Genomic DNA, 23,814 nt, shown 5'->3' with positions numbered 1-23,814 from the left:
ACTCTATAGCTACCGACGGAAGTTGTTGTGCTGAAAGAAGAATACGTTTGTCAGTCAACCGAAACGCAAACTAATATTAAAGTCGAGGACTCCCACGTTATTAGCGCGCATAAAATGGACATTTCATTCCAAATAACAGTGAAGTAGAAATGTATTCATTTAACTGAAAGTACACTGAATCTCTTTTCAAGATTTTGTCGAAGGATTTTCCATGATTTCAGTGGTACGGAATATGCAAATTTGCGTAGCTTGTGTTCGTACACAGTAATTGAATATGCATATACTACGGTCGGTCGACAATAACGAAGCGAAAAGTTACCTCACCTTCGAATATTGTTTGCCGACATCTCTGCTTATCTCTTATGCTAAAACTTATTTTCAATCATTGATCTGGAGAAGTAGGCAGGAGTGGAGTACGACTGCATCGCATTTTAACTTGTATTTCGGGGGAAATTAATGTTTGAATGTAAAAGTGTTTTGACACTCCGAAATTTGCACGTTCCATAAAGTCGAATTACCAACTCTTCGTGTTCATTGACATCTTTATAACTCTTTAAGAGCTGTAAGCTAACTCTTCAGTCATTGTTTGTACCTTTATAACCCAAATGGACCGGCAAATTGTCGATCCCGGCCTAAATATAATTATACAACGCGGCGATCTCGACTGGCGACCCGCACTTCGAAATGGAAAAAAATATGTACTTCGCAGCCGTCCAAATCGTAGCTAGACTCCGCATTGTAATGCTAGATGATACAGCTCTTTCACTGTAAGTTCTTGTTCAGTTTTGATAAAATATGAATCACAAATAACCCGAAAATGTTTTGACTGCCCTCGAAGCTCAGTCAAAAGTCTCTTGAGTGTTTTAGCCCGGTTCCTGAAGTGACGTCACTAGTAGCCCGACCCAGATCCCACTTTGCGCGGTCGTAAACATAGAAATTACGTGTTTAAACGCCTGTAGAAACGCAGGGATTTTATCACTCGAGATAAGTTTTTCGCTGAAGTAATCAGGGAAACTAGTAGATTTTATTAAAGGAAAACAATTTGGGGGGTAGTGGCACTTTCACTGAAATGACGTTTGCAACATTTTGTATTTGTGCTATTTTCAAGAAAGTTCTGTAATCAAAGAAATCTTAAAAATGCCTTCTCTGAACTCGTTAACTGAAATGACGTCCGAAACATTTTTTTGAATTTGAATTTGAATTGTTTTTAAAACATATTTTATACCTGCAAAGAAATTTAAAGAAGGCCTCTGGAATTGTTAACTAAAATAACGTTTGAAAGCATATTTATTTATTTGCTATATTTTCAAGGATATTTTGTATTCAAAGGAATTAAAAAATCTCCTTCTCTGGACTCGTCAACTGAAATGACGTTTCAAAATGTAATTTACGATAATCAGTATAAAACGAATTATTATTCTCTTAATCAGGCGACGAATTTCTCCTCTTTTGCAACGTGCAACATATGTATTTCATGAACTGGATATACCGCTCTCTAAAGAGCTACGCTAGCAAAATTATAAGGTAATGATGTTTTTGATGAAGTGTTAGCCATAGTATAGTTTCTGATCGTAACAGCGCTTTCCATCTTTTATAGTATTTACCGTCTTTCTTGAACTCTTATTTGGTAAGGAGCTGGAAAACGAGTAAAACCAGCTACTCCTTTGAGATCCGGAAGACTCCCTGCCTTTGATGGTAAAAATGTAAACTTGTGAAGCATCCAGGACAAGAAAAAGAACAGCTCCACCTACAAAGAGAGAATAAAATACATGAACATGTAAGAACGCTAAAGCATTAGGATTCTACAATTAAGACAGTCTCACCTTTGCCAGTGATTCACCAGCACAAACCCGGCGTCCTGCTGAGAAAGGCAGAAAGTTACCAGAGTTGGTGATGAGCTGGCCATCAGCATCAATATGGCGGCGAGGGTTGAACGAGCTCGGATTTTCCCAGCAGTTTGGATCCAGATGAACGTTCATCAAATTGACCAACACCACTGTATCCTTTGGAACACGGTAGCCAGCCAGCGAGGTGTCCTTCAACGTGTAATGGGGAAGAGCTGTTTCAGCCACATTTCCAAGTCGTAGTGCTTCCATGATGGTGGCCTGAACGAGTGGTAGATGTGGACGATCATCTAGTCCAGGCATTCGGTCCCTTCCAACCACTTCATCTAACTGGTTTTGTATCTCTGTTTGGCATTGGGGATGATGAACCAGGTATGCAATGGTCCAACGCAGAGTGGTACTGGTGGTCTCATAACCGGCGCTGAACATGTCTTCCATGGTGTTAACGATGTAGTCATCTGATAAGAGAGATTCCTTGTCGTCTTCACCAACCTCATTTCCAGCAGCAATCCTTTCTTTCAAGAGACTTTCAGTAAGGCTTTCAATGTCCCCTGTAGGATCAAACTCTTCTTCCTGTACTTTTAACTGATGGCGAAGAATTTCAAACATTCGGTCGGTCATTTTCTCCTCTGTTTGATATGCACTGAACGGAAAGAATTTTGCTATTGGAAAGAAATCTAGCAAAAAAACTTGGGTATTTAGTTCAATGTCTGTAAAGGCTTGATTATTTAGCTGCAAGAGTTCCTGGAAGTCTGGGTGGGAAGAATCGAAGTGTTTGCCAAACGTAACTCGACAAATAACATTTGCAACACTTTCCATAAGAATCTGTGCAGGGTCAAAGTCCTTTCCCTTTTGGTCTTCAAAGTACTGCATCAGCCTTGCCGCTTGCTCAGAGATCCTTTCTTCCACCACTTGCTGATCAGAGAGATACTTTCGCACAGCTGCAATGAACAGTTTACGATGAAATTTCCAGCCAGGGCCATAGTTCGCACAAACGATATCCTTTCCGCCTGAAATGTAGAAAGGATATGAAAGATTACTGGAATAAAATCTTCGTTGTGAAGTTTCAAGGGCAGAGATTCATAAAAAAAAAAAAAAAAAAAAAAAAAATATGCATGTTTGCAATGAATGGCCAATTCCGTCTTTGATATATGCCTGCAGGAAATCATGGTAATATTTTTCAATGGAAACAAATATCCAGTCCAAGATGATGAATACAACTACCATGATTCCCTACAGACACACCTCCTATATAGAGTTTGCGAGCATAAAGGGCGAGAACCATAGATTACCAATTGCATATTTTCCCTCGGTATAGGCGAATCTTTGCTGACGTCATTGTTTACATTTGTCCTCATTAACATACGACTTTGCGCAGATATTACTAGAAAAACTTAAAGAGCTTGTGAAACCTACTAAGTGGTGAAATTTTTGGCTCTTTGGGTGTAATATTCGAGGAGAAATTGGTTTTCAAAAACTTAAAAGTTTTTGTGTGGCAAAAGCGCTAATGAGCTCATACATTCTTTGTAAAATTTTGAGCTTTTAAACCCTCGTCGCACAAAAAGTATTCAATACATCGCGCTCAAATTCCTTGGGACAGTTAATCCTGCTGTGCCCTTTTAATATTCAGTATTAATCTCTTTGTAGCTCCATCAGAAACTGTATCGCTTATGGTAATGAGACAAATATTGTAAACAAAGATTCGCCTATATGTGCACACCCAATGTATCATCCCCATCACATAGTAAAACAAAACCGTATCAAGCGTGCGCCTCAATTTAGCGAACACGAGAGGGGTTCTCAGGTTGATCGGAACTTTGATGAAACAGCAGGTGGAGTTTTTGATATACACTTCTCAGTCGAGAGAAAATTTAAGTAGAAACGTGAAAACTGTAACTGAAAATTCTATGTCAGTCAAGATTAGATATCCAAAGCAGTCTCGTACTAAAGAGTTAATCGTTTAAAGTTGATGAATTGATGAATTTTAACTAGATCAATTGTTACTGAGTTTGAGGATTGCACTTCCTTGCAGTTCTTTTTAAATATCTATCTGCGTTTCAAAGAAAGACATACCAAGTGTAGTCATTACAAGGCTGTGAAATGGAGGCCTTCCAGCGTAATCAGCAGACTTCTTCACTAGCACTTCCTTTACAGAATCAGCATCTTCAGCCACTACAAGTTTAAAACTGCCCACTTTCATTGAATACACAGCGCCATACTTCTTTCTCATGCTTTTGCAATGAAACAGAAACAAGAGTATAAGGGGAATGTTATAAGTTTCTATGGTCGTTATGCCGATGTGCTTGCTGGACTATGACGGCGCATTGCAGGAAAAGCAGTTTACGCAACGGACGGACCATTATTTTTTTGAGTGGTGGCGGACTGGGTAATTTCCAAAACAAAATTCCTCAGGCCTAAATGTCCAGTGCACGTTAAGTGAGGAACAGGGGAATTGTTGACGGCCCCAAACAAAACAACAGTTGATGATAGGACCCAACCGTAACTTGAAACTAAAACTTGTTAAAATTTTCAAGGTAATATATTGCATCACGCAATCACCTCTATGCAAGGGCATGCCAGGGGTGATACGCAGGGCTAGCTGGACCACTCATGAGAAGCAAGCATGAAAATTTAAAAAAAAAAAAAGGAAAACAAAGCTAAAGAAACAAAAACCAAGCCTGTAAAGAGAAAGAAGCAATGCAGGGAGCGGCTAATAATCGTATGCACTCATATGTACTTGGAGTGTGGCTCGAATGTTCCTTTGTATTTGTATTCATCCGTCCCCGGGTCCCCTGGGTGTTACTCATATGTACCTGTATGGAATCTATGTAGAGTCATATGTATCTCAGGTTTGTTATCCGTATGTTGGACCTAGTTCTTGAGTGTAGTTTTAGTCATGATCTCGCAGGTGGAGCAACGAGCACGAAAGAGAAAAAACAGGGAATAAGAAGACACTGATTGTTTAGAAATAGCCTGCTCGCAGGCTCTCATCGTTGATGGCACGAGCAAAGTGCCAGGCACTTCACCGGCCTGCTTCGCTTGTTGACTCATCTCTCGTGACTTTGCTCCTGCCGCAACGCATGAGGGCCTGCTCACAGACTACATTGTTAATGTTATTTTCTTGTTATTTACATTTTCCACTGTAGCTCTTTCGCAATAATATTCACGATATCGATCACATAATTAACCTCCTTAATGCATGAACGTTTCAAAGCTATTTTAGTAGAGACAAGCTTTCATTAACACTATTACAAACACAAAGTTGATAAGCGCAAAGAAGCTAAAACGCAATGAATGCAACCCAACGAAGCGTGTAAACAAACCTCGTTGTGGCCTCGCGAAGGCTTTCTCCAGCATCAAAGCTCAACAGATTTCCTATAAAAGGCAAACTTGTCAGACGAGGTCCCGGCGGCATGTTCCTGAACTGATGAACTGATACAGCTCAATCAGTTGATTGAGAATCAGCAAGAACACGATGGCAAGGAAAATATTTCCAAGAGTAAAATATTCTGATAACAACAGCTCCATCTTCGAAATATGCAAATATCAGCTGCATCCTGACGTCACGTAATGTCACGAGATGAAAGACATGCAAATAATTAACAATCAGAACAATGGCTTTTGTAAGATATTTCAACACAATTTACAGTCTTATTGCTTTTTTAAGCAAATTCCTTTTTTAAGCATATTCCATCTGATTATTTTTGGCGCAGAAATAACCTCCAGAGAGCTAAGTAACTTCAAATTCACTTTTTCTTCAGGGTAATAAAACACGAGAAAATAAAAATCAAATAAATCAATAAAATAAGGCAAGAATGCCGATGTGGTGTGTTCATGTTCACGAGATTTATTAGAAAACGTTATCTCTAACAACAACACGCATTTTAGCGGACGCGTATAGTGAAATAACTCGAGATGGGAACTGCTCAAATATGACTGAAAACGCGAAAAGGTGAGAAGTTTACTACAGGAGTGACATACGAGTCACACACGGTCATTCGCGCTGATAAATACCAATGACATGCAAACGAGGATCCGTCCCCGGAGGAATTTGACTAGGATGTTTCACTCTGAAAACGTATCAAATGTTTTCTGTCCATACTACGCCGGAGCAATTTGATTTGGGGGTTTCACTCTGAACAGAACAGAGGCACAGAGGCACAGAGGCACAGAGGCACAGAGGCGCAGAGGCGCAGAGGCGCAGAGGCGCAGAGGCGCAGAGGCGCAGAGGCGCAGAGGCGCAGAGGCGCAGAGGCGCAGAGGCGCAGAGGCGCAGAGGCGCAGAGGCGCAGAGGCGCAGAGGCGCAGAGGCGCAGAGGCGCAGAGGCGCAGAGGCGCAGAGGCGCAGAGGCGCAGAGGCGCAGAGGCGCAGAGGCGCAGAGGTGCAGAGGCGCAGAGGCGCAGAGGCGCAGAGGCGCAGAGGCGCAGAGGCGCAGAGGCGCAGAGGCGCAGAGGCGCAGAGGCGCAGAGGCGCGGAGGCGCAGAGGCGCGGAGGCGCGGAGGCGCGGAGGCGCGGAGGCGCGGAGGCGCAGAGGCGCGGAGGCGCAGAGGCGCGGAGGCGCGGAGGCGCGGAGGCGCGGAGGCGCGGAGGCGCGGAGGCGCGGAGGCACGGAGGCACGGAGGCACGGAGGCACGGAGGCACGGAGGCACAGAGGCACAGAGGAACAGAGGAACAGGAGAACAGAGGTACGGAAGAACAGTAGGCACAGAGGAACAGTAGGCACAGAGGAAGAGAGAAAAAGTAGGCACAGAGGAACAGGGGAACAGTAGGCACAGGCGAACAGAGGAACAGTAGGCACAGGGGAGCAGTAGGCACAGAGGCACTGTGAGGCACAGAGGAACAGAGGAACAGAGGAACAGAGAAACATAGGAACAGAGAAACAAAGGAACAGAGAAACAGAGGAACAGAGAAACAGAGGAACAGAGCAACAGAGCAACAGAGCAACAGAGCAACAGAGCAACAGAGCAACAGAGCAACAGAGCAACAGAGCAACAGAGAAGCAGAGGAACGGGGGAACGGGGGAACGGAGGAACAGAGCAACAGAGCAACAGAGCAACAGAGCAACAGAGCAACAGAGCAACAGAGCAACAGAGCAACAGAGCAACAGAGCAACAGAGCAACAGAGCAACAGAGCAACAGAGCAACAGAGGAAACGAGGAACAGTAGGCACAGAGAGACAGAGGAACAGAAGGAAAGAGGAACAGTAGGCACAGAGGAACAGAGGAACAGAGGAACAGAGGAACAGAGGAACAGAGGAACAGAGGAACAGAGGAACAGAGGAACAGAGGAACAGAGGAACAGAGGAACAGAGGAACAGAGGAACAGAGGAACAGAGGAACAGAGGAACAGAGGAACAGAGGAACAGAGGAACAGAGGAACAGAGGAACAGAGGAACAGAGGAACAGAGGAACAGAGGAACAGAGGAACAGAGGAACAGAGCAACAGAGCAACAGAGCAACAGAGCAACAGAGCAACAGAGCAACAGAGCAACAGAGCAACAGAGGAACAGAGCAACAGAGCAACAGAGCAACAGAGCAACAGAGCAACAGAGCAACAGAGCAACAGAGCAACAGAGAAGCAGAGGAACGGGGGAACGGGGGAACGGAGGAACAGAGCAACAGAGCAACAGAGGAACAGAGGAAGAGAGGAAACGAGGAACAGTAGGCACAGAGAGACAGAGGAACTGAAGGAAAGAGGAACAGTAGGCACAGAGGAACAGAGCAACAGAGCAACAGAGCAACAGAGCAACAGAGCAACAGAGCAACAGAGCAACAGAGGAACAGAGCAACAGAGCAACAGAGCAACAGAGCAACAGAGCAACAGAGCAACAGAGAAGCAGAGGAACGGGGGAACGGGGGAACGGAGGAACAGAGCAACAGAGCAACAGAGGAACAGAGGAAGAGAGGAAACGAGGAACAGTAGGCACAGAGAGACAGAGGAACTGAAGGAAAGAGGAACAGTAGGCACAGAGGAACAGAGGAACAGAGGAACAGAGGAACAGAGGAACAGAGGAACAGAGGAACAGAGGAACAGAGGAACAGAGGAACAGAGGAACAGAGGAACAGAGGAACAGAGGAACAGAGGAACAGAGGAACAGAGGAACAGAGGAACAGAGGAACAGAGGAACAGAGGAACAGAGGAACAGAGGAACAGAGGAACAGAGGAACAGAGGAACAGAGCAACAGAGCAACAGAGCAACAGAGGAACAGAGGAAGAGAGAAACAGTAGGCACAGAGGAACAGAGGAACTTCCTTTGTTGATTTTAACTGCGGATTAAGATGTAATCACATAAAATCCATAAATGATCATTATCGTCATTCATGTCTTTGAATCATTTCCCGTAGTTCAAGCCGTTATAAGATCTTTTATTTATTCACTTCCATTCTTCACGATGTGGCTTAATAGCTCAGTTGGTAGAACATTGCAACGGTATCGCATATGTCATGGGTTCGAATCCCGCTCAAGTCTGAGTTTTTTTCAGGCTTAAATTTCACAAATGCTAAACTACAAGTAGCACAGGAGTGGCATAAGAGTCACACACAGTCATGTAGGCGCGCGAGCGGAACCCCATACCTTAGAAAATTTGGTAACACATCGAACTGAAAAATTTTGGTTGTCACGTGACTGTCCATACGTACGAACGTACGTCCCTCCGTCCGTACGCCAATACCTTGAAAACTAAGAGAGTAGCAGCATTACCATAGCTACATCTTTCATTTTGGGCGTCCACACTGTTGTTAATTTACAGCTGTCACAACAAGCTATCTACTGACCAGTATCATGTGACTATATCACGGGCTCAGGTTTAGAGCTCGAGGTTGCGTGTTTTTTTAAAGTTGACCGCTGACCAGTTACTGGTTTACCGATTAGATCGCGGGTTTAAGTCACGTTATTTCTCTGGGGGAGAAGGAAGAAGTACTCGCAAAGGCAAAATTTCGGCGCAAATTAACCCCTGGCGCGTTGTTGGCTTTTCCTCTGACATATTCCTTGTGCAATCGTCTCTTGGAAAGTCTCTGATATATTGCGTACGTAATTTCTACAATCTTGGTTAGGCTTGTTGGGTATAGTTTATTAAAATTTTATCTGGAAAAAATAGCAAAACCACACGCTGAACAATTACATGCTCACAACTGACCATTTTTGAATTTCTGATCCAAGAAAAAAAATTCTCTTTTTCCTTTATCGTCAGTTATTGCAATCAGGAACTCCGCTTTTAGGCTTGATTAAATCTATATATTAGAACTAGTAGTAATCAGAGATTATGAGACTGCGTTCGACGCTCTAACTTTAATATATAATTATATATCGTAAATAAATGATTTCACTAGTTGACTTTCAACCTTTGTCTATTGCTAAAATCAACATTTTTCAGCAGCAACCGAGGTTTTACAGTCAGATATGCATAGTGTCAAAGTCCATGCTAGTGAAGAGGTCACGATATGTTGATACGTTGCGTGACGCTACCAGTTTCTGTAGTCTCTCAAGTTTCATAGTATATTTAAATTACGTACATTATTCTAAGCTAGCATTTGCAGTCGCGTGCTCGTTTCGCGACTAATTCGAGTATTTCCCCTGATGAATAAAGTAGTCTTATGGATCTTGCCTTCAGAGTACTTTTCCACCGATTCCAAACAATAAAATTTCGACCGGATAAAGACTGAGCTATCTGTCGCGACTGCAACTAATCAACAAATGCAATCAAAATGTAGCTGTTTCCCACGGTTTATCGTCCCAAAGCCAAGTCTTGTTAATAAACAAGGAAAATTCCCTCAGATTGCGATAAATGCTGCCGTCGAAGCGTTTAAATTCGCCAAAATCTAACGCTGAGAGCACATAATAGCGAGGCGTACGGCGACTGAATGGAAAGAAGTCAAAAAAAGATCCATCGGAAAGACGAGCTCACGTGGCCTGCTCACATACTCACATGTTCGCCACATGTCTTATCACATGTCTTAGCATTAAACGGTACCAGTTTGCTGGCCGTGACATGCCCCTGCAAAAATCAAGCGGGGTGGCCATTTTGGTGTCCTTACAGGAATGTGGTATTTTTCGGCCTAGAACCGTGCACAGGAAAACCAACTCTGAAAAACCACAGGTCAAAATTAGGTTTGCGTTCCACTTCGTCGAACGCAAATACGCGTATGGCCTTTTATTCATTTTAGTGTCAATCTATCGCTGTCTATTTTTACGCGTCACGCAGGATTTAATTTGGCAAGCACGTACGGTGCGCGAGTCAAAATACAAACACCGTTTCAGCACATCGAAGTGCTAATAACATATTTATTATCCAGCTTTTCTCTCTCCATGAAGCCTATCACTTTACTCTTACTCAACCAATGCCGAAGACTACTGTCCCGGATGTAAGATCCAACGATACAAATAACAAAAGCAGCAAAAATTTCGCGACACACCCCACTGGTACGGTAGACTTAGCTTGTGAACAGACGAATCATCCGAACACGAACTGTTTGGCTATATAATTCATCTAAACCGGCCGCAATTTGTACCTAGACTATTTATCCGTCAATGAGTCTCAGCTCAACAAATCGTCTCGTAATATAAATTCGGCGTCGGATAATTCGTCCCTAGCATATGATCGCAATTCGACGTGGTCTCGCCACATATCGATTCATAGTTGACTGTTCATAGTTACATTTAGTGGGACACACTGTTTAACGCTTCTTGTGAAAATTCTGAGATTTCAGTCAGCAATCGCTATTTTCATTCTATTGGCTCTCGAAATGCGAATATTTTGATCATTATTATTGATTTGAATAGAATTCAACAATCCATGGTTAACCTCTGGTAGGCTTTGATATTAAGTTCTTGATAAAGCGTTAGACCACTATGTTCTAAACGAAGAGGTTCGGATCGTAAAAATGCTATCCACCCTTCTTCTAGTTTAATTTCGTTTTTCAACTCTAATCTGGTAAGAAGCTGGAGACCGAGTAAAACCATCGACTCCTTTTAGATCCGGAAGGCTGCCTTCCTTCGACGGTAAAAATGTAAACTTGTGCAGCATCCAGGACAAGGAAAGGAACAGCTCCACCTACACATGTACAAGGACGAAATAAAATATATGAAGAAACAAGAATGAAATATATCCTGTAAGAAAACGCATCGAACCTCTTTTCTTATCTTAAGAATAACATATTTCGACTTGGTACAGTAATCATCAGTACAGCCAAGAGAAGGTCAAGGTAAGAGAATGAATCCGCCATATAGGACTTGTGCCTAAGGTACCGTGAATCCTCGAATTAGCGCCCGGGGTGATTATTTCAAATTTGGGAGAAGACGGGGGGGGGCTTAATCGAAGGGGAGGGGGGGGGGAGAGGGCGTGATTACTTAATTTTTCCCAGATCGTAGCCTGACATAATCATTTTAAAAATACATCACCTCTTCGTAAACAACAACATAAACTGTTTATCGACATGAGAAGCTGATCCTAAAGTTTTTCAAATTTTTGAAAAGACGATTTACTCTAAGGGGCTGAAACTTTCAGCAGCTGTTCCTTCATTCTCCGCAGAAATTTTGATAAGTTAATTGTGTCTCCATTATTTTTGAGGTTGCCATGGCAACCATCAAATTTCATGTAGTTCTGGCCAAAAATCAACTTTTTTGAGAAATTCTGATGTTTTTTTTTCTAGTTTTCTTCATCAAATTGCAGAAATTCATGAATTTGTACATTTTATAACTATTCTGACTTGATTTTGTGTTAATTTCCTTTGTTTCTTGACTTCTCAAGAAAAATATGAAATCCAACACGACGGATCCAACATGGCGGGTCAAGTGACGTCATTTTACGTCATAACCAAGAAAAATGGTATCATCTTGTGGAGGAAGCTCAGGGCTATCTAATCAATGTAAATTAATTTCGCTGTCCTAACAGAGTTAGATCCCTCCCATCCCGACCCCCTTGAACCACGTTGGGGTATGAGCTAATGAGCTAGCTTGTACGTCCGAGGGTTGAAATATTAAAGATAGCGTTCGTTTTCGTTCACTTTGTAAACAAGACATACTCAAATCTTCCACGAAAACATCCCAATAACGCTCGGGTACGTAGCATCCGAGGAAGAACCGGCTACCATGCCTAAAACACTTCACGGGGATTACCCTGGGTATAGGGCCTATATATATATATATATATATATATATATATATATATATATATATATATATATGTATATATATATATATATATATATATGTATATATATATATGCGTTTCTATTCTTTTCCAAGCGCCTTTCTATAGACTCGTTAACTGAAATGACGTTTGCAACATTTCTTCATTTTATTTTTTTTTTTTTTTCAAGCATGTTTTGTGACTGCAAAAAAAAAAAAAAAAAAACTTACGTAGGGGCCACCCCCTTAATGTTTCATGAAGGCTATATTTGCTTGGTTTATATATTTCTGAACCAAGTTTGGCAGCTGAGCTTTCTTTGGTCTCCAGTTTATTTTAATTTGGGAGTTGCGACAAAATGTCAGATTATGACGTCATAATTGATGAGGTCATCAAAACGTGCTATAAGTTTTTGTAAAATCTGATGGAAAGATTATGTCACTAGAAAGGCCTTGACTTGAGGAGTAAAATGCCGGAAACTGTTTTTTGCTATGATGATTATTTTTTGAGATATGGTAAATTAAATATTTTTTTGTTGTCCTCCCCGGAGTTTGCTTAACCATACTGTCCTTCTTAAGTAAGTCTCTTTGGTTTATTTTTTTCAGTTTTATTCTAGGAAGGCTAATAATCTAGAAAAATAGAAAGCTTGACGCTGTCAAAAATCGTATGGTTTTAGAAATTTGATTTTCGGCTCTGTTAGGACGGTATTAACAGTAAAAAAAAACGGGTGACGTCACAGGTTATGACTGACAAAACTAATTTTAACGCAATAACACTAGAGGGTTAATTTTTTATTCCGATTTTCTTCTTTGTTTTTGCTTTAGTCATCTGGCACATCACATGTGCAACATGCAACATAGCTGCATTTGCTGGAAAAAAATTACAGCTCCAATTTGGGGATTTTTCTCAAGGGGGGACCCCATATTTTGCAGAGTTATTTTTCATATTTAAAAATGCCATATTTCATTCAATTTTTGTGATATGGACAAAACTTTTTCAGGTTTCAGCTCCCCTTGATGTGCTCTTTCGAACACATTGCAAAAAAATATGGATATTAAAAACTTCAAAAGTGACAAAAAAAAAACATGACGTCATCACTGTGACGTTACAACTTTGACATTTACTGACATTTTTCACGTAAATATAATTGGCAATAGGTCTCCTGCTCAGCTGCCAAGTTTGGTGTAGAAAGAGTCAATGCTTTTTAAGTAATGCGAAATAATGTGAAATACCCAAGAACTGACGAAACATTTGGGGGACGGTCTGGCCCCAACGTGGCTAGCTTAAAGAGATCTCGGGCCTCGTTAACTGAAATGAAGTTTGGAACATTTTGTATTTGTGCTATTTTCAAGAACGTTCTGTAATCAAAGAAATCTTAAAAATGCCTTCTCTGGACTCGTTAACTGAAATGACGTTCGAAACATTTTTTTGAATTTGAATTAGAATTGTTTTTAAAACATATTTTATAACTCGAAAGAAATTTAAAAGATATTTTGTATTCAAAGGAATTAAAAAATCTCCTTCCCTGGACTCGTCAACTGAAATGACGTTTAAAAATGTAATTTAAGATAATCAGTATTGACATAAATTAATAATTAGCCGACACGGATCAGAGAACTGGGTGCGAGCGTAGTACGCGAAAGCTCATGGCAATTGATACCTAGACAATTCATCCGTCAATGCGTCTCAGCTCGACAAATCGTCTCCTAATATAAATTCGTCGTCGAATAATTCGTCCCTAGCATATGATTGCAATTCGACGTGGTCTCGCCACAGATCGATTCAAAATTGACTGTTCATATTTACATCTAGTGGTACAAACTGTTTAACGCTTCTTGTGAAAATTATTATTTCAGTCAGCATTCGCCATTTTCATTCTATCAACTCTCGAAAGTCCATTAATATAGCAACAGGTATAAGCAATATTTTGACTCTTATTATCGATTTGAACAGAATTCAACAATCCATAGTTAACCTTTGGGAGGCTTTGATATCAAGTTCTTGATAAAGCGCCGGTTAAATAACTATGTTCTAAGCAAAGAGGTTCTGATTGCTATCCACCATTCGTGTAATTTAATTCCGTTTCTCAACTCTAATCCGGTAAGGAGCTGGAGAACGAGTAAAACCATCGACTCCTTTTAAATCCGGAAGGTTGCCTTCTTTCGACGGTAAAAATGTAAACTTGTGCAGCATCCAGGACAAGAAAAGGAACAGCTCCACCTATACAAGGAGGAATTAAGATATATGAACAGGCAAGAATATTTGACGTCATAGGACGTCATAACCATCCACGAAAGAACTGGGTACCATGTCAAAAATGCAGGGATAACTTTGGGTATAGGGCCTATATGGGGGATTAATTCACTCTCTTACATTGATCTTCTCTTGATTATCACAAGCAACTGAAAACTTTTATTGTCAAACTTTTAAAGTTATTGTAAAAATACTGTAAAAACATAGGTAAACCTCAAAAAAATTGCTAAAAGCATCGCTTAACTTCGTTGCCGTGCGCGAGTCCGCTGTATCAGCGAATTAAAAAAGCTGATTCTTCAGTAGAGCCAGCCTTTCTCAATTTGGGCTCAATTATTCCATAGGGAGTGTTCCACGGTGACTTACTCATAATCAGAATTTGTGTGCAGCTTAGGGACAGGGAGCCCTCACCTCTAACTACAGGAAAGATAACAGTTGCAACGTCTCATTTGTTTCCTGGCTGCCATTAAAAATTTTGAATATTTTTTAACTGATGCGAGGTCTAAAGCGGAAAAATTACGGAGGGTGGTGGGGACGGTCGAAAGAATGCTGAAATTGGCGTATCAAGGGAACCGACGAATCCACTCTGGTCACGAATTCATCACCTCCTTTGATGCAACATAATCTGAGTGAGGGGTTGCACGTTAGCAATCTCAACCTAGTCAAATTATGTAAGAGTTCCGTAGTTTGGTACTAGCAATGAGCAATAAGCACTGTTCAAGCCCCTCGCTCCGCCTCCTAGTTCCATTATCAAGAATATGATTTTCCAGTCTCACCCTTGCCAGTGCTTCACCAGCACAAATCCGGCGTCCTGCTGAGAAAGGCAGAAAGTTACCAGAATTGGTGATGAGCTGGTCATCAGCATCAATATGGCGGCGAGGGTTGAACGAGTTGGGATTTTCCCAGCAGTTTGGATCCAGATGAACGTTCATCAAATTGACCAGCACTACTGTATCCTTCGGAACACGGTATCCCGCCAGCGAGGTGTCCTTCAAAGTGTAATGGGGAAGAGCTGCTTCAGCCACATTTCCAAGTCGTAGTGCTTCCATGATGGTGGCTTGAACGAGTGGTAGATGCGGACGATCATCCAGCCCCGGCATTCGGTCCCTTCCGACTACTTCATCTAACTGGTTCTGTATCTCTGTTTGCCATTGGGGATGATGAACCAGGTATGCAATGGTCCAACGCAGGGTGGTACTGGTGGTCTCATAACCAGCCGCGAACATGTCATTTATAGTGTTGATGATGTAGTCATCTGATAAAAGAGTTGTGTTGTCTTCTTCATCAACCTCATTTTCAGCAGCAACCCTCTCTTTCAAAAGACTTCCAGTGAGGCTCTCAATGTCCGCTGTAGGGTCGAACTCCTCCCTCTGTATCTTTAACTGTTGCCGAAGAATTTCAAAACATCGGTCAGCCATGTTCTTTTCTAATTGATAACATTGGAATGGAAAGTACTTTGCTATTGGAAAGAAATCCAAAACAAATTCCTGAGCATTCATTTCAGTGTCTGTAAAACTTTGATTAGTCAGCTGCAAGAGTTCCTGGAAGTCTGGATGGGAAGAATCGAAGTGCTTTCCAAATGTGACTCGACAAATTACGTTTGCAACACTTTCCATAAGAATCTGTGAAGGATCAAAGTCATTTCCCTGTTGGTCTTCAAAATATTGCATCAGCCTTCTTGTCTGCTCCGAGATTCTCTCTTCCACCAGCTGCTGATCAGAAATATACTTGCGAACAGCCGCCACAAACAGCTTACGATGAAATCTCCAGCCGGGACCATAGTTTCCAAAAGCGATATTTTTTCCGCCTAAAATGGGAACAGAAAGAATGAAAAAAGTCACTGGCATATAATTTAAACCTAAGCCAACATTTGTAAACTTAAATACGACACGCATTTCTTGACTCTTTCTTATTCTAGCTTATTCTTCTTCTTTAGTTCTTAACGCAATTGCTGCGGCTATCTCTCTAACATTTCAAAGGCGGCGATCTCACGAGCAACAGTTGTGGTTGCAACTTGGTAGACGACATGATTGAGTTAACCTCTGAGGTGTGCTGTGATAATTGAGGGTGTGTTTCTTTGGGAAAATCTAAGTTTGGATTCTTAAATCCAAAAAAACAATTTTGCGTTTCTTTACTAAACAGATTAATCCAAGATCACTCGATCGGGTCATGGTGCGTCAAAGGAACCGAAGAATTCCTGCCCAAAGTGGATTATTCGGTTCCTTTGATGCACCATTATCCCAGTGATTTTGGATTAATCTATCTAGTTAAGAAATGCAAAATCCGTTTTTGGATTTAAGAATCCAATAGTGGATTTTTTTAAAGAAACGCACCTAGAGTCTTGAAAAAACCAGCGACAAGAACCGTTAATCAGCAACTGTACCTTTTTTCTTTTAAATACAAGTGCTTTATATTAATTTCCCCGGCTGTTCACAACACCTACCAAGTGAGCTTATAAGGTAGCTGTGGAATGGAGGCCGTCCAGCGTAATCAGCAGATCTCTTAACTAGTGCTTCCTTCACAGAATCAGCATCTTCAGCCACTACAAGTTTAAAACTGCCAACTTTCATTGAATACACTGTGCCATACTTCTTTCTCACGCTTTGCAATAGAAAAGAAACGAACGAAAAGTCACATAATACGTTGCCATGGACTGTTCCTTAAAATTCATCGCATGGACAGCTCAGTCTTACGTGTACATGTAAATCTCATGTAGGTGAAACGGCAAATTTAGATATCAAATCTCAAATAAAAAAAATACAGGGTCTAGAAAGAAAATTAAGAGCATTTTCAAAGGAGGTTGGGTTACTAGTGTCGTGGTAAATGTGTAGGCGGCTCCTTACCATCTTATGTCGACCTAGAGTTACGGGCTGATAATGGATTAAAATGAATCTAGAAGATATGTGCTTGGATTCCTCGTCCGGATCATTTTGGGATGGATTCTTCGCCTCTCTGAACGAGCATTACAAACTGGATTGCAACTCCTTGTCCTACTTTCAGGAGTCATAAAGAGTGGAAAAGCCAAAAAAAAAAAAAAAAAAAAAAAATGGTCTCGAGTTGGTAAGGTTAGCGAGCGGACAACAAGCAGAACAGCGTGGAAGGAAAAATCTTAACAAATAAATCCACCAGCACGTAAAAATGTGACTCTTTTTTCTCTACGAAATTGTGTGATTTTGCATACTTTTGTGACTCAGGTACCAAATTTGGACAAGGTGTAACGCAAGCCGTTCTTGCGTGATCCACATAAAAGTACGTTTCCACGTGTGGAATTTAGTAAAGTTTAAGACAATCACAAAATAATCTGCGTCACTTCGTTTGTTTTAATGTTTTGTTGTAAAACGTCGATCCAGAACAGTTTTTTCCAGCGCATTATATACATATTTTTCATGCTTGTGTATTTTGGAATTAAAACTGAAAGTGGTTATGAACCTCCGAACCTCGAAAATGAACTACAAACGAGTGGCAGTTTCCAGGCCACATACTAGTAAACAAGTAAAATATACTGATTTAGCGAGGAGAAAAGTATTTTGTCTTTTAAGTTTACGAAATGAAAATGATGTGAAATGGCGCTCAGGGCGATGTTGCAGGTTTTTGAAACCGATACAAAAACCTGCACTGAAATTGCTGCCAAAATTTCCAATGTTGCGTTAAAAATGTTCTCGTGAAACATCATTCAATTTCGTCGTTGCAAATTGTTCGGTGTACCGTTACACCACCTTAATAAACTGGCTGGCGAAGTTAGCAGTAATAAAAATAAAGAACCTGAAACACACGCAATACTAATAACTAGTAATTGTGTAAACAAACCTCGCTGTGGCCTCGCGAAGGCTTTCTCCAGCATCAAAGCTCAACAGATTTCCTATAAAAGGCAAACTTGTCAGATGTGGTCCCGGCGGCATGTTCCTGAACTGATACAGCTCAATCAGGTGATTGAGAATCAGCAAGAACGGGATAGCAAGGAAAATATTTCCCAGAGTAAAATATTCAGATAACAGCAGCTCCATCTTCGAAATATGCAAATGTTGGATCACGCGATGCAAATCTATGTCGATGATTGACACTCCGAATAATGCTTATTGTACTCATCTACGTCGTTCCGATACAACTCGAAGTCGTTTCGATATAAAGTGGTATCGTTACCAAGTCGTTTCGATACATATCAGAGTCCATTCGATCGACATCTAAAGTTAATTCGATACAAACCAAAGTCGTTTCCTTGGCAAAAGTAATCTCGAGGAAATATATATTGTGGTGACCCTCAACATTCCTTGCGTGACATTTCTAGAACACTCCTGCGTTATCACATGACATTTAGTTCTTAGGGGACGGGGGATTTGCCAGTTCCCCTCAATTGTAAACACGTGCCCTTTGAGTAAGTTGTTGTGGTTCGAGTGTTCTGTTGTTAGCAGAATAAAAGGCGATTAACTCTTATTACTGTTCGTCTATTCTGAACGCTAAAATATAATTGCATTTTAAGTCATTTCGACTTCGTCCGCTAAGTAAACCAGGCGTAGTCAATCGATAAAACTTAAAAAAACTTGGGGCCTGTTAACACAGAGTAGCGTCAGAGACATTCAAGCAGGTGTAATCGTTCCTGATGCTATTTCAGGACTAAGTTATGCACAAGGAGAGTTTGTTATCGCTGACGTGCCATGATAAGCACTCTGAAAATGGTTGCCTGACTGATGGCATTGTCTGTTTGCTTCACTAGAATGAAAGATGTGCTCAACTATCAAGATGTGCAGTCTGACTTGGCTAACTTTCTAATTTGACTGACATTACTTTATTCCAAACTTTAAAAGTGGATTGTGTGTTTGTGGGTGATTGGTGATGTTAATCATGAAATAATTAATTGGTACACTGAACACCTGCATGAATGGGAGTGCAAAATTTAATTAAGAATTTACACTACTCGTGATATTTCAAAATTCTCTCAAAATTGTACAAGCCTTTAAACGAATGCAGTTTCGAAAAATTTTCAAATATCATCAGTGGAGTAAATCTTAAATTGCTCCATATAATAACTTGTATTAGTATATACCACACAAGTGAATAGTGCTCTTCGCGCGTTCTGATTGGTTAATTAACTCGGAGGTGATTAGCAAGTACTATTCACCTCCACTTCGGTGAGTAATTGTTAATTAATTTGCATTACAGGGCATGCCATACTGTTGCTATGGTAACTATGTCATTGTGGCGCAAAAATGATAACAACTTGTCGAACAATGATTAAGCAGTTTTTGATACAACAATTGAAGCATCAACTGATAAAGAGTGATTGTAATAACCTAGGACGGATTTAGGGGGCAGGGTGGGGGAGGGCAAGGGGTTGTCTCGAGGGGTTCGCTTGAACCTCCTAAATTTAAAAAAAAATCAAACATAATACCACGCTCCCTAGTAAGCAGAGACGACGGCAGCGCCAAGGACGACGTCTAGTCAAAAATTGATTTATATTTTTCCAGCTCGCGGAAAATTTCGCAATTGTATATATAGATTACTTCTTAGAAAGTGCGACGTATGGATTTTTATTCACGAGTTGCAAAACTTTGGAAAACGCACTCGTTCGCGAAGCCATTTGCGTGCTTAACTCTGATTGGCTAAGTGATTCAATCTGAACGGTGATTGGTTATATTTTCACATGGGAAGAACGCTATACGCGAAGCTGATTGGACGTATCGCTTTTTTCACATGTGGAAATATAGCACATATAGAATTCTATTTGCAAGGTTTATTGCCTAAAATTCTCGCTATATGTACAATAAAGATATGTTCATTACGCCAATGGCTCCAAAACGAGCTCAGGCTAAATATGCAGTGACAGCGTTCAATTCCAAATGCAAGTACGAAAAATTAGCCGTCGTCTTTCGTGTTCCTCAGACTACGCAGAACTTCACGCTGTTGGGGAGTTTAAGCCACCACAACAGCGTCGCCGAGGACAACGTCAATTAAAAAATGAATTTAATTTTTACCTACGAATCTCGCGATACTCTAAAGGGAGTAAATTTATTTATCACTGTCAAAACTATCACGAAACAGCATCACAAAACTAAATCTTAGACACAGTGATAAATTTGAAAAAGAAATTTAAATAATTAGCCGTCGTGGCTCACATTTCCCAGACAAACTTAGAATTTGGTTATTTCGCGTTGTCGATTTGCAGAGGACGGCAAATAAATGCACTTTCTTTTTAGGAAACATGTACCGTGTTTCTATAGAGTTTTAGTAATCTAAGGCGTTCTATCACGAATGCCGTTCTCTGATTGGCTACGCTACTCATTATCTGTTCTTTGATAGATAGTGAGTACGTAGCAGGATGCCCTTGTTAACAAAATTATGACCGCTTCTTGGCGTTTTTGAAGTGTCTGTGAAGAGGATTTAGATAAAGTTTTCATCGACTAGTAGATTTATACTAAAACAATTAGATTATTCGCGCTCGATTTCTATGCGTGATATTTGACTCGGGTTGCGAACTCGTCAACTATCACGCGATAGAAATCTCGAACTCATAATCTTATTGTTTAATGGAAACATGGTTTTAAACCAATCAGTATATAAATTATAACGCACGTGCACGGCCATTTTCCTGCTCAATATATCTTTTGTTTAGCGGTGTTGCCGTTGCCGTTGCCGTCGTGGTTTTCTTAAGCTTTTCAGAGGACGGCAAAGAAATGAACAAAGATTTATAACGTGCGTGCACAGGCATTGTTTTGCACATTAAACCTTTTGTTTGTGACGTTCCCGTTGCCGTCGTCGTCGTGTTTTGGTTCTAAGCTCCCTTTTCTCAGAATCAACTTCCGGAGGAAAAGAAAATCAAACAAACAAACAAACAAAATAATAGTGATAATAAATAGAACCGCATCGACACAAGAAATTATTTGAATATCGGCTTATCCTTCCCAGTACTAGCACGATAAGCATCGGCATAAGTAGATCCAGGGTCAGTTTGCTTCTAGTTTACATTGTGCTAAAAATACATCGCGTTACATGCAGCAACCCTATTGACCATGAAACGGCGACCACGTGGCCCAGCTAATTCTCTGTAGCGGTCAACGCTAAACTGCAACGCCACTTCCAGTTTTCGCGGCCTCGAAGTTTGCACGAGTTTGAAGAGAAACTCAGTGTGCAATAGTTTTACATGCAGCAGCCCTATTGACCATGAAACGGCGACCGCGTGGCTCAGCTAATTCTCTGTAAAGGTCAACGATAAACTGCAACGCCACTTCCGGTTTTCGCGGCTTGGAAGTTTGCACGAGTTTGAAGAGAAAATGTGCAAAAGTTTTGTAAAAAAAAACTTCTTTCGAACAATTGTGAGTCACGACAATTACATTTTCCATGCATATGCGGCATACTATATCAAGTAAAACTTTCTAGTAAGAGTCTTAACTTTTGCCTTAAAAAAATTTAGAGCGGAAGTGTCTGGCGGGAAAGAGAGTGGTAACTGCGCACGCGCAGTGCGTTCGACCTCTTAGGACTGTATGTCCACGTGGAAATACGTACACACACGTGTTGCCGTATGTGTACGTGGAAACAAATGTTTTAGCAATCGGGAAGTTGACCAATAGAAAACAAGAATAAGCGCGCGAAAAGTTGAGAATGTTAAATCAATCACCAAGATAAATTTGAAAGGCTGTTAGCTGTGAAACCCTTTTAGTCTTATTCGAATGTTACGTCAATTCAAATGCTGACGTTTTCGCACGTAATAAACGAATCCAAAGCAACAAGAAGTTTGTTCTTTTTGGAAAGTTGTTGGCGCGGCTTGTGCGCGTTGCAAACAACAGTTGTACAACAAACATTTCCGAGGTTATTTTTATACACTGTTATCAGAGTTAGATTGCGCAAGATGTTTGGGTCGCTACTGTCAAAGTTTAAATCTGCAAACAATAAGATCGATCCAACAACGAAGATTTTTACGGAGCCGCGACGAGTCGCGAGCAAAATGAAGCTTGCCAGCCAAGACGCGGCATGTTTTCATGATCAAGACCGAGAGTTTTGGAAAGACGGAGAACAACAGGATGTATCCGATATCCATTCTTTGACAGTAGTCCGAAACAAGAGTTCACTCAGCGATGACAGCTCAAGCGAGTCTGATGATTTCTCACAGGAAGAAATGGGAGCTGCCATGCACGCAATAGCCGACGAAAGCGTCAGTGCGCCACCTCCAAGCAATAAGAACAGCAGGCCTCGTGCCGTAGGTCGTGATCAGCGAATATTGAATACTGCGTATGAAATTCACGCATTCCACGCTTACGGCGCCTCTTCGAGTTCCAATACTGTCCGCGCTGTTCAGCCACTCAGTTCAACTGACTCCACCCTCCAACGAAAGGTGCAGACCCCAGTCGCTTTCTACATTCCTGTTGGAGACAAGAATACGGTCTGCCCACCTGCTAGAGTTCCGCGGCGGTTTAGAAAACGAAAGGTCGCACCTGAACTCACTTTGGATGATATAAAAGAGAAAATGCGCGCTGCCGAAGAGAGAAAACTGAAGGAATTACAACGCATCCGAGAGTGCGCGCGCAGCAGGGCCGGAGTCAGCCGACTACACCCAACTGAGACGTCCGCCCAAGCTACTGCGGCGAAAATTACAGCTAAGCAGGCAGCAGCCGAGAGCAAGCGGACCGAAGAAATGGAGATTAGGAAGCAAGCGGGGAACAGAGCGTCACGGAATAGAAGTAGGATTGCCGCAGGTCAAGCCTTTGCTAAGACGCAGCTTCAGTCCTCTATGAAGCTGAAGGTGGACGAGACCGTGCAAAGGAAGGAGAAACGGCAGCAGAAGATTGAAAGGCTGAATAATCTGCGAAAAAAATACGCCAAAATACACCTCCGCATGCCTTACTCCTCCTCTCTATTCCCCTACCCCTTCCCCCTTTACACACCTCTGGATTTGTCACTGCATTTGCGTTCTCTTTAAAACGCCCTTCTATGGACTCGTTAACTGAAATGACGTTTGAAACAATTTTTATTTGCATTATTTTCAAGGATATTTTGTAATCAAATAATTTTTTTTAAACAAAAATGCCTTCTCTGGTTTCATTAACTTAAACGACGATTGGAACATTTCTTTATTTGCACTTTTTTTCAAACATATTTTGTAACTGCAAAGAAATTTTAAAAAGGCCTTGGGCCTCGTTGACTGAAATGAAGCTTACAAAATTTTTTATTTGTGCTATTTTTAAGAATATTCTGTAATCAAAGAAATTTTAAAAATGCCTCCCCTGGACTCGTTAACTGAAATGACGTTTGAAAACATATTTTATTTGTAATATTTTCAAGGATATTTTCTATTCAAAGAAATTAAAAATACTCCTTCTCTGGACTCGTTAACTGAAATGACGTTTGAAACGTTTTTTTATTTTTACTATTTTCAAGGATATTTTCTATTCAAAGAAATGAAAAAAAAACTCCTTCTCTAGACTCGTTAACTGAAATGACATTTGAAACATTTTTTATTTGTAATATTTGACAGGAAATTAACCACTTTGACTTTAAGCTTCGCTTCCCTCCCGACAGTTTCGAAAAATCCGGCAAAAAGCATTTTGATCGCTGTGCACTAACGTGCGGTTGTTTATTTTGACAAGATTTATTTGTGTACCTGTTCG

General features: G+C 41.0%; 3 protein-coding genes and 1 pseudogene across 4 annotated transcripts in view; 1 reads left to right on the top strand and 3 right to left on the bottom strand.

The window, feature by feature from the left end:
- Positions 1–48: 48 nt before the first annotated feature.
- Positions 49–23,814, bottom strand: part of LOC145494710 (extracellular calcium-sensing receptor-like) — an 81,712-nt gene continuing 57,946 nt past the window's right edge. Inside the window, exon 2 of the mRNA XM_081474273.1 lies at positions 49–347. The gene's annotated coding sequence lies outside the window, so the exon portion shown is untranslated. The remainder of the gene's footprint in view (positions 348–23,814) is intronic.
- Positions 341–5,372, bottom strand: LOC145494751 (steroid 17-alpha-hydroxylase/17,20 lyase-like; annotated as a pseudogene). Its single transcript, XR_014050292.1, has 4 exons — positions 5,168–5,372; positions 3,918–4,075; positions 1,824–2,854; positions 341–1,747 (listed from the first exon to the last, which is right to left on the bottom strand). The product of XR_014050292.1 is annotated as a steroid 17-alpha-hydroxylase/17,20 lyase-like (transcript).
- LOC145495102 (steroid 17-alpha-hydroxylase/17,20 lyase-like) lies at positions 12,072–18,294 on the bottom strand. Its single transcript, XM_081474673.1, has 4 exons — positions 18,026–18,294; positions 16,662–16,819; positions 14,995–16,025; positions 12,072–14,188 (listed from the first exon to the last, which is right to left on the bottom strand). Exons 1-4 carry the CDS (start codon positions 18,220–18,222, stop codon positions 14,042–14,044), a joined length of 1,533 nt encoding a protein of 510 aa, XP_081330799.1. The 5' UTR covers positions 18,223–18,294; the 3' UTR covers positions 12,072–14,041.
- LOC145495817 (uncharacterized) lies at positions 21,897–23,174 on the top strand. Its single transcript, XM_081475398.1, has one exon. The coding sequence runs from the start codon at positions 21,897–21,899 to the stop codon at positions 23,124–23,126; it is 1,230 nt and encodes a 409-aa protein (XP_081331524.1). The 3' UTR covers positions 23,127–23,174.

This window comes from Orbicella franksi, chromosome 8 (assembly GCF_964199315.1).
Source record: "Orbicella franksi chromosome 8, jaOrbFran1.1, whole genome shotgun sequence".
In the NCBI taxonomy this organism is placed as follows: Eukaryota; Metazoa; Cnidaria; class Anthozoa; order Scleractinia; family Merulinidae; genus Orbicella; species Orbicella franksi.
This window is presented reverse-complemented; position numbering and strand designations above follow the sequence as displayed.